Raw genomic sequence first — 14,289 nt, 5'->3', positions numbered from 1 at the left:
ACATAGCCCCCCCTTTAAGGAGCGGATTCCAGACGCTCCTAAAAGTGTCCAGGAGGGAGGTGGAGCGGAGGCGGACCCGGGGGCGGGACGGAGGGCCAGGCCCGTGCAGCGGAAGGGGACCTGAAGACTCCGGCAGGGCGGAAGGCCAGGGCGGAGCAGGCTGTGCAGGCGTCCAGGGCGGAGCAGGCTGTGCAGGCGGCCAGGGCGGAGCAGGCTGTGCAGGCGGCCAGGGCGGAGCAGGCTGTGCAGGCGGAGCAGGCTGTGCAGGCTGTGCAGGCGGAGCAGGCTGTGCAGGCTGTGCAGGCGGAGCAGGCTGTGCAGGCGGCCAGGGCGGAGCAGGCTGTGCAGGCGACCAGGGAGGAGACGACCCTTCAGGCGACCAGGGAGGAGACGACCCTTCAGGCGGCCAGGGAGGAGACGACCCTTCAGGCGGCCAGGGAGGAGACGACCCTTCAGGCGGCCAGGGAGGAGACGACCCTTCAGGCGGCCAGGGAGGAGACGACCCTTCAGGCGGCCAGGGAGGAGACGACCCTTCAGGCGGCCAGGGAGGAGACGACCCTTCAGGCGGCCAGGGCACAGGAACAGACACCGGCTCAGGAACAGGAACAGACACAGGGACAGGAACAGACACCGGCTCAAGGACAGGAACAGACACCGGCTCAGGTACAGGAACAGACACCGGCTCAGGTACAGGAACAGACACAGGGACAGGAACAGACACCGGCTCAGCGGAGACCATCTTGTCCTGAAACACTGGCTCGGCGGTGGCCATCTTGTCCGAAGACACAGGCGTGGAGACGGCCATCTTGTCCGAAGACACAGGCGTGGAGTCGGCCATCTTGTCCGAAGACACAGGCGTGGAGTCGGCCATCTTGTCCGAAGACACAGGCGTGGAGTCGGCCATCTTGTCCTGAGACACTGGTTCGGTGGCGGAGGTCATCGTGTCTGGAGACACAGGCGCAGAAAGAGGAAGAGGAACAGATTCAAGCTCAGTATCCGGATCAGTTTCAGGCTCAGGAACAGATTCAGTCTCGGCGGGACGAGACACTTGACGGGCGGACGTGACGTGAAGCTCAGTCTCTGGATCAGCTGAAGTGACGTGAAGCTCAGTCTCTGGATCGGCAGAAGTGACGTGAAGCTCAGTCTCTGGATCGGCAGAAGTGACGTGAAGCTCAGTCTCTGGATCGGCAGAAGTGACGTGAAGCTCAGTCTCTGGATCGGCAGAAGTGACGTGAAGCTCTGTCTCTGGATCGGCAGAAGTGACGTGAACAGTCTCTGGATCAGCAGAAGCGCACTCTGAGCTTGACGGGACCAGCGGCGGCGAGGGCTTTGAGCTGGGTAGGACCAGCGGCGAAGAGGACTCTGAGCTGGTTAGGACCAGCGATGAAGAAGGCTTTGAGCTGGACAGAACCAGCGGCGAAGAGGGCTCTGTGCTGGACGGGACCAGCGGCGAAAAGGGCTCTGAGCTGGACGGGACCAGCGGCGAAAAGGGCTCTGAGCTGGACGGGACCAGCAGTGAAGGGGGCTCTGTGCTGGACGGGACCAGCGGTGAAGAGGACTCTGAGCTGGTTAGGACCAGCGATGAAGAAGGCTTTGAGCTGGACAGAACCAGCGGCGAAGAGGGCTCTGTGCTGGACGGGACCAGCGGTGAAGAGGGCTCTGTGCTGGACGGGACCAGCGGTGAAGAGGGCTCTGTGCTGGACGGGACCAGCAGTGAAGAGGGCTCTGTGCTGGACGGGACCAGCGGTGAAGACTCTAGCTTGGCGGGCATGTCGCTTGCTGTCTTGGCTTCGGCAGATCTGGCGTGAAGTGCAGGCTCGGCTGGACTGGCGTGAAGTGCAGGCTCGGCTGGACGGGGGTGCCACGGAAGGAAGCTCTCCAGACATCTGGAGAGTGCCTCTCTCCAATCCAGACCAGAGAGATCGGGGAGCTCCCTCGGGTCGACCTCCTTAGCCCCCAGCCGGTAACATAACTTAATAGCCTCGTCACCCAGAGAGCAAGAGGCAGCGAGAGGAAAAAACCCCCAGGTGTACTGGAACAGATCGAGGCTATCCAGGGCTAAGGCCGCGATCTGTCCAGCGAACTCCCGGCTCATGCTGGGAAGATCAGGTGAGATCCGTACTGCTGTATTACAGGAGGTCATAGCTGCTGGATCTGAAGTGTGGCGAAGTCTTCTGTCACGAAACTGCTCCAAGACACAAGAATAGAGGATCCAAATGCAGCTTTAATGAGGGGGAATCCAAAGACGAAATCCAATAAACAGGCAATGTTCGAAACACAGGTAAGCAGTCCAAACAAACAAATAAACAAACAATCAAAACAGACAGGGGTCAGAGGCAAAAGAGAAATCCAGGGAACAGGCAAGGAATCCAAAAACCAAGAGACATGAAACCAGGGAAAATGCTCGGAATTGCAGACTAACAGTACAACAAGACTTCGCGGTGAGTGAATGAATGAACAAGGTATATATAGACAGACTAACAGGATGAGACAGGTGAATGCAATCAGTGAATGAGGTACAGGTGAATGTGATCAGTGATAAGTGATGATGAGTCCGGGCAGTGAGTTATGGGAAATGTAGTTAGTGAGTGAATATGATAGTCTGATGTGGACTGCCCTCTGGTGGCTCACAAGGGCAGCTTCAGCTGGTGATCGTTACAGTGTCACTGTTTGTCCGACTGTTTATACTGTGTCTTATTTTAGTCTTTATTCTAAACTGTTTTAATTATTTTTAGTTCTTTCTCGTTTCTTTATTTTAAACTGTTCTTTATTCTAAACTGTTTTAATTATTTTTAGTTCTTTCTTGTTTCTTTATTTTAAACTGTTTTGTATATTCTTATTTCTTCTGATTATTTTTAATAGTATGTAAAGCACTTTGAATTACCATTGTGTATGAAATGTGCTATATAAATAAACTTGCCTTGCCTTGCCTTGCCTTACTCTCACCTGAGTTTACTCTACTCCTACATACTGTACTACATCATGCGTCGGGTCAGAGGTCATCTACTCTCACCTGAGTTTACTCTACTCCTACATACTACGTCATGCGTCAGGTCAGAGGTCATCTACTCTCACCTGAGTTTACTCTACTCCTACATACTACATCATGCGTCGGGTCAGAGGTCATCTACTCTCACCTGAGTTTACTCTACTCCTACATCCTACGTCATGCGTCAGGTCAGAGGTCATCTACTCTCACCTGAGTTTACTCTACTCCTACATACTACGTCATGCATCAGGTCAGAGGTCATCTAGTCTCACCTGAGCTTACGCTACTCCTACATACTACGTCATGCATCGGGTCAGAGGTCATCTACTCTCACCTAAGTCAGTCATTATAGTTTATAAAGTCATAAATATGAATATCTTCTTTGCTTCAGAAGGCCTTTGCTAAAGGGGTCATGACATGGTTTTTTTTATTTTATTATTACGGTCCCCTAGGTGCAGTTATAGTATTACTATAGTTTTTTTAACAAAAAACTTTTAAAATGTAGTGATTTATGACCTTTTCCCACCCTGTTTCTCATCCTCTGATTCAAACAGTCTTTTTTGGGGGTGTTTCCCCTTTAAGAGTTCAGTGTTAACGCCCACTGTTATGATTGGCTAACGTCAGTGCCTATGCATCAATTATTAACACCCCCAGCCAGAACATTTGCGGATTCAGCGTAACTGTTTAGTAGCGGGTGATGCATGCGAAGCGATGGCTCTTGCAATGATACAACCCTATATGTTTGAGCCGGAATCAGATGAGGAATCAGTGGAAAACGAACCATCACCACAACAACGAAGACTGGATCAGGCCGTGTCCACATGGAAAATGAAACTATTTTGAATTAATTAAAAAAAATTAACCCGAGACACTTGAAAATGGATTATTGTTGCATAATTATCCTATACCTTAATTTGCTAACAGTTTAACATTATTTAACTAATTTCAATGAAATGATGTACGACGGACAAAAATGCATGCACAGGCCATATTTGAAGATGCAGCATTGATAAGGCAACATTTTTAATTTTCTATCACATGTTGGCCTACTAGAAAGGCGACATATTTTCAAGATTCTCTTATAGAAAAATGTGTTTATATTAGCCAGTGATAAAAAGTAATATTGTAAATACCCTTAAAATGACAATTCTACATAAAAAGGTGTCATATCAAATACATTTATGATTGCTTTAAACACTCACAGGTGCACTTGTGGCAATTGTGGTGCAATGCCCACTGAGCAAGAACATAAATGCTGCATGGAGACCCCTGAAGTATGTGCACATAATAAAAGACAAATAATAATAATTATGTTAATCTGCATGTTTGAGTATTACGTCATACATGTTGGACTACAATTGTAAACTCAATAGCCTTCTCAATAGGTTGTCAGAAGAATTAACCAGGCACCAGTACCACCTACCTGTATGATTCATCACCCGGGACTTGAACCTGTTTGCCTAAATTTGTATTCGTTACAGAATGCACATAACATTTACAGGGCAGACTATGGTCCTTTGAGACTCAGAGGGTTGTCTTACGAGAGGTCTCTCGTACTGCGTAAGAGTATCTTACGCTAGGGGAAAAATCCTTTTCCGCCAGATATTGAAGCCAAAAAATTATCCTTAATTTTGAAATAATGTAAAACGCGTTGCGGCAGCATACAGCCATAGGCAAGACGGCTCGCGCGCCTATTAGCTGCTCTGCGGCAACTGCATGAGCCTATTGAGCGAGGCCTAGCGTGACGTCAGACCCAATGGGAGTGCTTCGCGCCCTCTGCGTCACGTCCCGCCGAAACAGGCGTGGCTTAAGCCTATAAATTCCGCTCGCAGGCGACCAATATCTGATTTTTAAATATTGAGCAAAGGGGCCATAGAGCCTTTATCTCAAGCTCAGAGCGAAGGGGGGCTATACAGCAGATACTTCCTGGTACCGAAAAAAGACGAGGGTCTCAGACCCATACTAGATCTAAGGCAGCTGAACAAGGTGCTTGTGAAGCGGCAGTTCAGAATGCTCACGACCAGAAAAATCCTCGCGCAGATTCGCCGAGGAGATTGGTTTGTGTCAATAGATCTGAAACGCGTATTTTCAAATACAGATAGCGTCACGTCACGGGCGATTTTTGAGATTCACCTTCGAGGGCCAGGCATATCAGTACACAGTCCTGCCGTTCGGCTTGTCCCTAGCACCCCGTACATTTACGATGTGCATGGACGCAGTGCTCTCACCCCTCAGACTCCGGGGTATGCGAGTATTGAACTACTTGGACGATTGGCTGATTCTAGCTCAATCTCACTCGGAGCTCATTGAGCACAGGACCATTTTACTCGATCACCTCGAGAATCTGGGTCTCAGAGTCAATTGGGCGAAGAGTTCTCTGTTCCCCAGACAGATAATATCCTTTCTGGGCACAGAGCTGGACTCGCTGTCCATGATAGCACGACTATCTCCACAGCGCACGCTGGACATTCAGCACGCAGCGAACTCGTTCCGCTGCGGCGCTTCTGTCCCGCTCAAGAGATTTCAGAGGATGCTAGGTCTTATGGCCGCAGCATCATCAGTGCTTCAGCTGGGCTTGCTTCGCATGCGCCCACTGCAGTTCTGGCTGAAAACACGAGTACCACGCGGTGTCTACGGACGCATCCATCTTGGGATGGGGAGCGCTGCTCGAGGGCAATGGTCAGAACGGGAGAAGCTTCTACACATAAACTGCCTCGAAATGTTGGCGGTGGACAACACGCTGACGCGTTTTTGTCCCCAGATAAGAGGACACCACGTCCTGGTCCACTCGGACAACGTGTCTATGGTGTCCTACATAAATCGCCAGGGCAGCCTCAGATCTCTAAGCCTGTACAGGCTAGCAGAACGCCTCCTGGTCTGGGCTCAGCGCAACCTGCGCTCGCTGAGAGCAGCGCACGTGCCAGGGCTCCTAAACATAGGACCAGACAGACTGTCCAGGAACAATGTTCCAGCAGGCGAATGGTCTCTACACCCACAGACAGTCAAACTGCTGTGGAGGAAATTCGGCAGAGCGGAGGTGGACCTGTTTGCGTCTCAAGAAAACGCTCACTGTCTGGAATTTTTCTCCAAGAGCAGGGACGCGCTGGCTCATGCATGGCCCCGCCGCCCGCTCTATGCTTTTCCCCCCATCTCTCTCCTGCCTCAGGTGATAGAGCGGATCAGGGAAGAGGGACGCTCAGTGCTGCTTGTAGCGCCGCTCTGGAAGAACCAACCTTGGTTTCCAGTTTTGATGCAGCTAGCGAGCACTGCCCCATGGCCAGTGCCGTTGAGGAGAGACCTCCTCTCTCAGGCTGACGGCTCGATTTGGCATCCTCACCCAGAGCTGTGGTCCCTTCATGTTTGGGCCATCAACGGGTACCCGCTGACCTCCCAACGGGAGTGTTAAACACGATCACGCAGGCTAGAGCTCCGTCTACGCGACGTCTCTACTCCTCAAAATGGTCAGTGTTTTCCGGCTGGTGCACGGCTCGTGGCGTGTCACCCCCGGATTGCGGGGTGACGGAGGTTCTCTCCTTCCTACAGGAGCTGTTGGATAAGGGCAGGACCCCTTCCACGCTCAAAGTTTATGTGGCGGCTATAGCAGCGTTCTCGAGAACAACGCTTGGTCAGTCCATAGGAAGGAACGATTTAGTCATCCGCTTCCTTAGAGGTGCTAGGAGGCTGAATCCTCCCAGACCTCCCTCAGTCCCTGTATGGGACCTTTCTACGGTGCTGGAAGCCATGAAAGGTCACTCATTCGAGCCTTTGCAGACGATTGATCTTAAACACCTGTCTTTCAAGACGGTGTTTCTTCTGGCTCTCGCTTCTGTGAAGCGCATAGGGGACTTACACGCGCTCTCAATAAGCGCGACGTGCATGGAGTTTGGGCCTAATGACTCGAAAGTTATACTCAAACCTAGGCACGGTTATGTTCCAAAATCCCTCAACACACCGTTTAGGGCACAGGTCATTTCCCTGTCAGCTCTACCGGTCCCTGATGAGGAGAGAGACGCGGGCCTCCTTTGCCCAGTTAGGGCATTAAGAGCTTATGTGTCTCGCTCGTCTGTCTTCAGACAGACAGAGCAGCTCTTCGTTTCGTTCAGCGGGCATTCTAAGGGACTAGCCGCGTCGAAACAGAGCCTATCCAGATGGATAGTTGACGCTATTGCGCTGGCGTATGCTTCCAGGGGCATGCAGTGCCCATTGGGTGTCAGAGCGCACTCCACGAGAGGCATGGCTTCATCGTGGGCCTGGTCAAGTGGGATTGCCTTGCAAGATATATGTATGGCGGCAGGCTGGGCCTCCCCGTCTACATTTATAAGGTTTTACAACCTAGAGGTTCCCGCCCTACAGGCCAGGTTGCTGTCGGTCTAATGGCTAGCATTGTCTGCACTGATGCTATCAGTTCAGAATGCTGTGTCTGTTGAGCACAGCTCACTTATCGACCGCAAAAAAAAAAAAAAATGCTATGAGCAAACTGTATAAGACCCACATTTTGCCCCATCAGTTCAGGCCGTACCCCGCCCTGTCTGTTTTGTGTACTTCGCGTCATATGACGCTATTATATGTGGAAGAGTGTGGCCGAGTACGTTACACCAGTAAGAAAACTGACATACACAATAGTTTTATGTTAATATGGATTATAAATATTTAATGTAACAAAATTTATATTCAAATAACAATAGTTTTGACATATATATACACACACACACACAACACCTTTCGAATGTATAATTTTAAATGTCTTTTGTCTGTTTCCATCAGGCGCTACAGGCATTTGGCTTACAGAAGCTTTGTCAGTTGGTGCTGGGGCTATCTAGGCAGAAAGATCAGGGTTGTAATACCATCATGTGTTGTCCCGTGTATACGGCAAAAATTCCCAGATGCGGAAGGCAGCTATGTCGGATTCAAACTGCCCCTTGACTAAACCTTGACACATGCTCAGCAATGGCCTCCTCCAATGACGGTCTGTCATACTGTGTGCATAGACTGTCAGGCACTGTAGTTTTATGCAGCTCCTCCATTTAGGGAAAAGGATCTGTCAGAACCTTTTCAAAAAGCAGTGTCATCAGATTGTAGACGTAGCCGGGATTTTTTTTTTTTGCAATACTGTAAATTAAGTTCTATGCACTTTGTGTGTATTGTATTTAGTTTTTTAGTTTTTTGGTAAATTACTAATTAAAACATCTATTCAAACTTACAGTACGTTGGGTTGGATGTCACTGGTTTTGTGGTGTACAATCTTTTTTTAGCCTTGGGGAACAAAAGTCTGTACATTGGCTTTCCAGATGATGTTGTAGCCTTTGGACGGTTTGAATTTTCATTAAAATGCATGCCAGGCAAATACAACCTAAAACAGCAGAAAAAAAACAGTTACTAAAAAGTAGGAGTGACACAGTGTTATTATTTTTTCAAGATAAATTTAAAATAATAAGAAATGACAAAGCATTCGAAATGTTATAACTGCTTTTCAAATTACTTTATAGCTTATGCTAGGCTTCCTGTATTACATACAATTATGAAATAATAGGACTTTATGGTTCATTAAATGTCAATAAGATGCTTCCATACAACTTTACATTGCATACCTGCACAGCATTCCAATAAAAGGAAATACCACACTTTTTGGGGCAAAGCGTAAAATAACACTGTGAAAGGCCTCCAGGGATGAGGTCTGGAAGTGAGGGCTGAGCTTTGCTACATCTTTGAGGACTCTGTTGTTAGTCAGCACCTTTTCGACTCTGTAAAGTGGTTTTGAACCTGGAATAGTAGTAGGCCTATGTATGAATTTGTGTGAAGGATAATGGAAACAGTATTAGTGAAGCAGATCCAATTCTGCACATAATGAATTTCACACAGCAGACAGCAGGATGGCTTCAAAACAGCTGAATTGATTGACCCGCCCTGGAAACATATGGGACAATTTGATCAATATTTTTCGTTGCGCCAACCTCTTCCCACATCACACACAACATTAAGTGGGAAAAGCGAGAGAAAAATAAGTGCGTCTTGCCTCGCCAACATCCATCCGCAAACTGAGGCTGACGTAACTCACATGTATACATATTTAACATTATCTAGCAGATACATTAATGTGCAAATACATTTCTTTTGTTAAAGGAAAAATAAAGTAATAAAATGGCTGGATGTATATTCTTCAAACATATCAGTAATAACATAAGAATAATGGTTGTATGAATCAAACAAATATTCCCTCAAAACATTATGCACAGTCACATTATACTCTTCAGAACTGCAAAACCAGTGTAATAGATGGATGTAACATGATATAATGTATTACAGAATCTGAGAAATAAATATACAATATCTGCTCAAAAGCACAATCCCCATATACATTATAAACCCAAATTACATAAATTAGATCACGTTATACTGGTTAAATTGAAGAACTGAACATACCTGGAAACATATGGGACAATTTGATCAATATTTTTCGTTGCGCCAACCTCTTCCCACATCACACACTGTGCACAAATCAACAGTTAGTTCACTCCACGTGCGTGCGATAAAACTCACACAAAACTCAAAATACACAATATGCATGTGTACAATCGATTCAATATAACATTGTATTCAATGATCAATGAACTTTAACTGAACAAACTCCTCTTACATACCAACATTAAGTGGGAAAAGCGAGAGAAAAATAAGTGCGTCTTGCCTTGCCAACGTCCATCCGCAAACTGAGGCTGATGTAACTCACGCACTCCAAACGCATAGCGCGCAACACTGATAAATGTCCCACCCAACAAACACCCCAACCGATAGTTCCCAACCACAAAGAAAATAGTTTTGGGAAGTTCATCATACAAAACCAAAACACAATCAATACTTTTCTCTTCCCAACTTGCTACATTAGCACTGTGGGACACACAGGTGAACAACAGTCAGCCACTTTGATTGGTAATGGTAATAATATGAAATATTATGCACTCACCAGGTTTGAAGCGTTTACTGCTGCCCTTAGACACTCGATGTGAATGTTCACATTGTGGGTATAATGGATCATCATGGATGTGAACATTCTGAATGTGATTGATGAGGGACTTCCACTTGGCTACCTTCTCTGGTCCTGAAGTAGAGGATGCTGCAGTCCAGTAGAGATGGTTTCTTATGCTGTGCTGCCACTTTTTCACTATTGAACAGTCCTTGTCTCTGGCAATTTGCTCTAACTTCTTTGACAACCCTAATCAATTGTAATACCAAAAAGAAATATTGTTTATGTAATGTAAAAAAAAACTGTCCATTTATTATTATTAACATGAAATGTTTTTTTTCAGAATCTGTACTAAGTACAGTTATAACCACAAGACAAGAAAGCTCAAACGTACCTTTCTCCAAATGCCAGACATCATAGTACTGTGTGACGTTTCGTTCTTTCAGAAACCTTTGAATCTGGGGATGTCGGTCTGTCACAATGCAGTCTAGCCTTACACCACATTCCTCCAGCCATTCCAGGCTTCGTTTTAACCCTTCTTTCTCCATGTGGTAGCTACCACCGACTTCATTACTCTGTGAAAAAATAGTTATCAGGGCAGTGAAAGTCAGTTATTTCATTCCTTTAAAACAGTAATCATATCCAACTACATCTTTGAAGTATAAAAGGTTTATTATAAAAATTAATTTATAATACAATTATAATTTAAAATTGTTTAATGTGAAACAGGCAAGGCATACTCTGTTGCCACTTTTTTCTGGTAATTTTGTGTGCATTGACATGATGTGATCTATGCATTTTCTCACTTGCACTAGCTGGATGTCTATTATGAGGTTCTTTTGAAGATCCATTGTGGTGTAGCTCCCATACTTGGCTGAATGGCCTAAAATGTCACAATACAAATAATATTTTATAAAATAGTTTACACAGGAACAAATTATTAAGACTGCAGAAGAACTTACCTGGCGAATCAGCTCTCATATCGCCACCAATTATCACCTTGTCCGCCTCACAGAGATCCTTCACTAAATCCACCTGTTCCTTCTTCCACTTATATATTATTAGTGGTTCCAGGTACATGCTGGCATGCCTTCTGAAGGTTCTGTATTTGAACATCTTCAAATGCATTGACTCAAATACCTTCAAAAGAAAAAAAATAATTATGCATTATACGTTTAAATTATTTTAAACAGGAAAAAAAAAAATAAACCCCACAAACCTTTTTCATCTGGAAGAATGAAGCTCCAGAGAAGTACAGGGAAGCAGACAGCTGGAGGTTACCAACAGGGGTACTGCCAACACAGGGTTGGCTCTTCCACTGTCTAAGGTACTCACAATGCGGGCAAAGTTGATCAATGGCCAAAAGTCCCATTGCTACGAGGCTGAATATTGCAGGCTCTGGAACATACTGGACAGGTCTCAAACAGTTCAAGAAGACAGTTTTCAAACACAATATATTTGGTGTGTTCATGAGAGGCTTTGGATGTGTACATGCTATCACAAGAGAAATTTCATAACAAAAAATTAATGTAGTGTATTTTTTTTTCAACATAATCAGTTTTACGAGTCAGTAAAACATACAGTTCACATAAATGTATGCTAAACTTAACATGATAAAGACAAAAACTTACGAATGCTTTGATGGTTCAGTCACACTGAGCAGGGTCATATGTTACATCCTGAGTGTCACAGACTTCTTCAAAAGACACACTTTCTTCACCCTCCAATTCAAAGCGACGCCTTTTGGCAGGCCTTTCATCTTTTAAAGGTGTTGAAGTAAAAGCCTGTGAAGTAGTCCAGGGTATGGCGACATCACCACTTGAAAGATTTGAGGACTGCTCTGTTTGTGTTTCTATAACGTTAGAAAATACAATGTAAAGTTTTATTCTATCAATTGTAATTGCAGTATTATAAAAATATGGACTATAAATACTTACTTTTAGGCAAAAAAGCTTTTAAGCTTCTTATAAATAGAATTATGATGACACAAGTTAGGATTATATAAATAATACCTTTGCTACGACACTTGGGTCGCATGGTTCGAAACGACAGCTGTGTGCCCACAGATGTATGAGTGTGTTGGTCAGTTTGACAGCCAACATCTTTTGATATGGGGCCTGAACATGGCGGTCTCTGAAAACAATATGCAAGTAAAAACACTGTGATTATTCATAATGAATGAAATTGCATTTTAAAAAGTAGTTTAAAGTTTTAAATACATTACTTACAGTTTGCGTCGTCGTTGTTGAGCCCAGAATAGTCGGCACGGCAACAGTTTTCTGGCAAAGCCAGCATCATATTGGGATTTGTTCTCAAAACAGTCATCCTTAAAATGTATAGAACAAACGCTTAAATTAACACTACAGTAACTGGGACGTCCGCAAAAAATAAAGTGCATCCATTTTTCCCTGACGTCTGGATCTTTCGGCAGCGAATTCAAAGATGTTGTTTGTCCACAGCCAGGAACAGCACATCTGCGTGGCATCGTAATTTTCCTGTACACAGACCCACTCGCTGTCCGTCGACTGAACACTTGTGAGGCGCGCGGCGCGACAACGATACGAAATGAGCGTAGTTGTCTTGCGCTTGAAGCGTAGTTGTCTTGCGCTTGAAGCGTAGTTGTCTTGTGCTGGAGGCGGTCATATGCAAACGGCTGGTACGTCACTTCGCACCGTGACATCACTTCATACCATGGATCCAGAACCAGAGCCGTTGAAAAACATATCATATTTAACGGCTCTGTCCAGAACGAGCTGTATTTAGAGCTTGATTAAATAAATGATTTGTTTATAATGGCGAGGACGTCTTAAGCTATGAAACTTGCAGGACGTTTTAATGGTACAAAGACCTCTTATATACCAAAAGATCAAGGCAAATTTGGTTTCTCATGTCATGACCCCTTTAACAGCTGGAGCCGTATGGATTACTGTAACGCAGTTAGATGTTGTGGGAGGAGGAGGCGGGAACAAGCGAACATTCAACAACTTTTAATAAAATAAATACACAAATACAAAACAAAAATAAAGGTAGTCCCTCACGGATGACTGCTGCCACATATACACAACATAAAGTCCAGAGATTGTCCTCTCTCGTCCTTCACTGTCGTCGCTCCTCCTTTTATGCTTCCGCTCCTCCGTGAGAGATACGAGACCGGTGCGTCGCGCAGGCGTCGCTCATCATCAATCATACCACCGGCCTCGTCTTGCTGGCCACAATTACTTTTATGATGGATTGACCTTTTGGGGCTTCAAAATCTAAGGTACCATACATACATTATAAAGCTTCGAAGAGGCAGGATATTTTTTTCATAAAACTCTGATTGTTATTTTCCTTTTTGGGTGAACTAACCTTTTAACAGGAACAATGTAAAAGGATGTTCAGTATAAAAACTCACTTGGATGTTACTGTACCTGATTTTAGAAATAAATATGAAAAAAATATGAAGAGACACTTCAGTAAAACCTTATAAGAGGCATATTTTAAAACCAGGGAGCAATCAGACTGTAATAAGCAAATAAAAGTAACATATGTCTGTAAATAAACCTTTAAAACCAAAAAATCCTTTTAAGAGGTTTATTTACTAGCCCTGAGCTAAGCGATTTGAGTATCCCTGCCCTGACAGGCATTAGTTTACAAACACTGATTTGCATTTTGACCTGTAAACTTTAATTTTGACTTACAGATGAGCCTATGACTGGCTAGTCAAAGCAGGCAGTGAAGAAGGGGATGTAGGGACAGGACCAAAACAAGTCACCTAAATAAACATTATCTTATCTTATCTTATCTATTTATTTAATGTTTATTTGACAGGGACAAATGCATAGAACATTGCTTTATAAAGAATACAAAGTAGATGCCATGCATACAGGTTTATAGCCATGACTATCCACTCACTAGCCTCAGGATGAAGTGTTTAGGGACAGAAAACACTGGCTGAAATGCAATGCGCTCTATTATTTTTTCCTGTTGAAAGAAAGAAACTTGTTGTGAAAAGAGAACTTTTCAATATAGGACATAAACTGGATCACTTCTGAATACGCCCCTTTTCACATTGTTTATTTATTTATTTGATGGGGACAATGCACATTAATGAACATCTGCATTGAAACAACAAAAACAGACGTAAACATGCCGGATTATAGCCACAGGGCTGATTTACATCCGTAGTCCATAGACAAATTACAGAAATACAGAGATTATAACATACAAAATGACGAAAATGATTAAGTACAAGCAAAGTAAAAGAAGAGTCACTTAATGGTCACAACACTTTGAGTTTGGTTTTAAATGTATGAAATGTGGGACATTCCCTGACAGTGATGGGGATACTGTTCCATAACTT

At 44.8% G+C, this 14,289-nt stretch overlaps 1 protein-coding gene across 1 annotated transcript; it reads right to left on the bottom strand.

The window, feature by feature from the left end:
- Positions 1-7,725: 7,725 nt before the first annotated feature.
- On the bottom strand, positions 7,726-11,180 carry LOC311078935 (uncharacterized protein). The gene is made up of 8 exons (XM_084107986.1): positions 11,167-11,180; positions 10,910-11,087; positions 10,754-10,830; positions 10,342-10,522; positions 9,948-10,196; positions 8,578-8,749; positions 8,191-8,339; positions 7,726-8,037 (listed from the first exon to the last, which is right to left on the bottom strand). The coding sequence occupies exons 1-8, from the start codon at positions 11,173-11,175 to the stop codon at positions 7,997-7,999; spliced, it is 1,056 nt and encodes a 351-aa protein (XP_083964112.1). The 5' UTR covers positions 11,176-11,180; the 3' UTR covers positions 7,726-7,996.
- Positions 11,181-14,289: the final 3,109 nt, after the last annotated feature.

This window comes from Abramis brama (genome assembly GCF_963993115.1).
Source record: "Abramis brama genome assembly, chromosome: 3".
NCBI lineage: Eukaryota > Metazoa > Chordata > Actinopteri > Cypriniformes > Leuciscidae > Abramis > Abramis brama.
The sequence above is the reverse complement of the archived record's forward strand: the minus strand, read 5'-3'. Positions and strand labels throughout refer to the sequence as shown.

Excerpts from the sequence above, each read along its gene's own strand:
- LOC311078935 (XM_084107986.1), bottom strand. Across the intron at positions 8,750-9,947 it reads CAGTAAACGCTTCAAACCTG|GTTCAAAACCACTTTACAGA; the intron begins GTGAGTGCATAA and ends CTACTATTCCAG. Across the intron at positions 8,038-8,190 it reads GACATCCAACCCAACGTACT|GTTCTGACAGATCCTTTTCC; the intron begins GTAAGTTTGAAT and ends CTTTTTGAAAAG.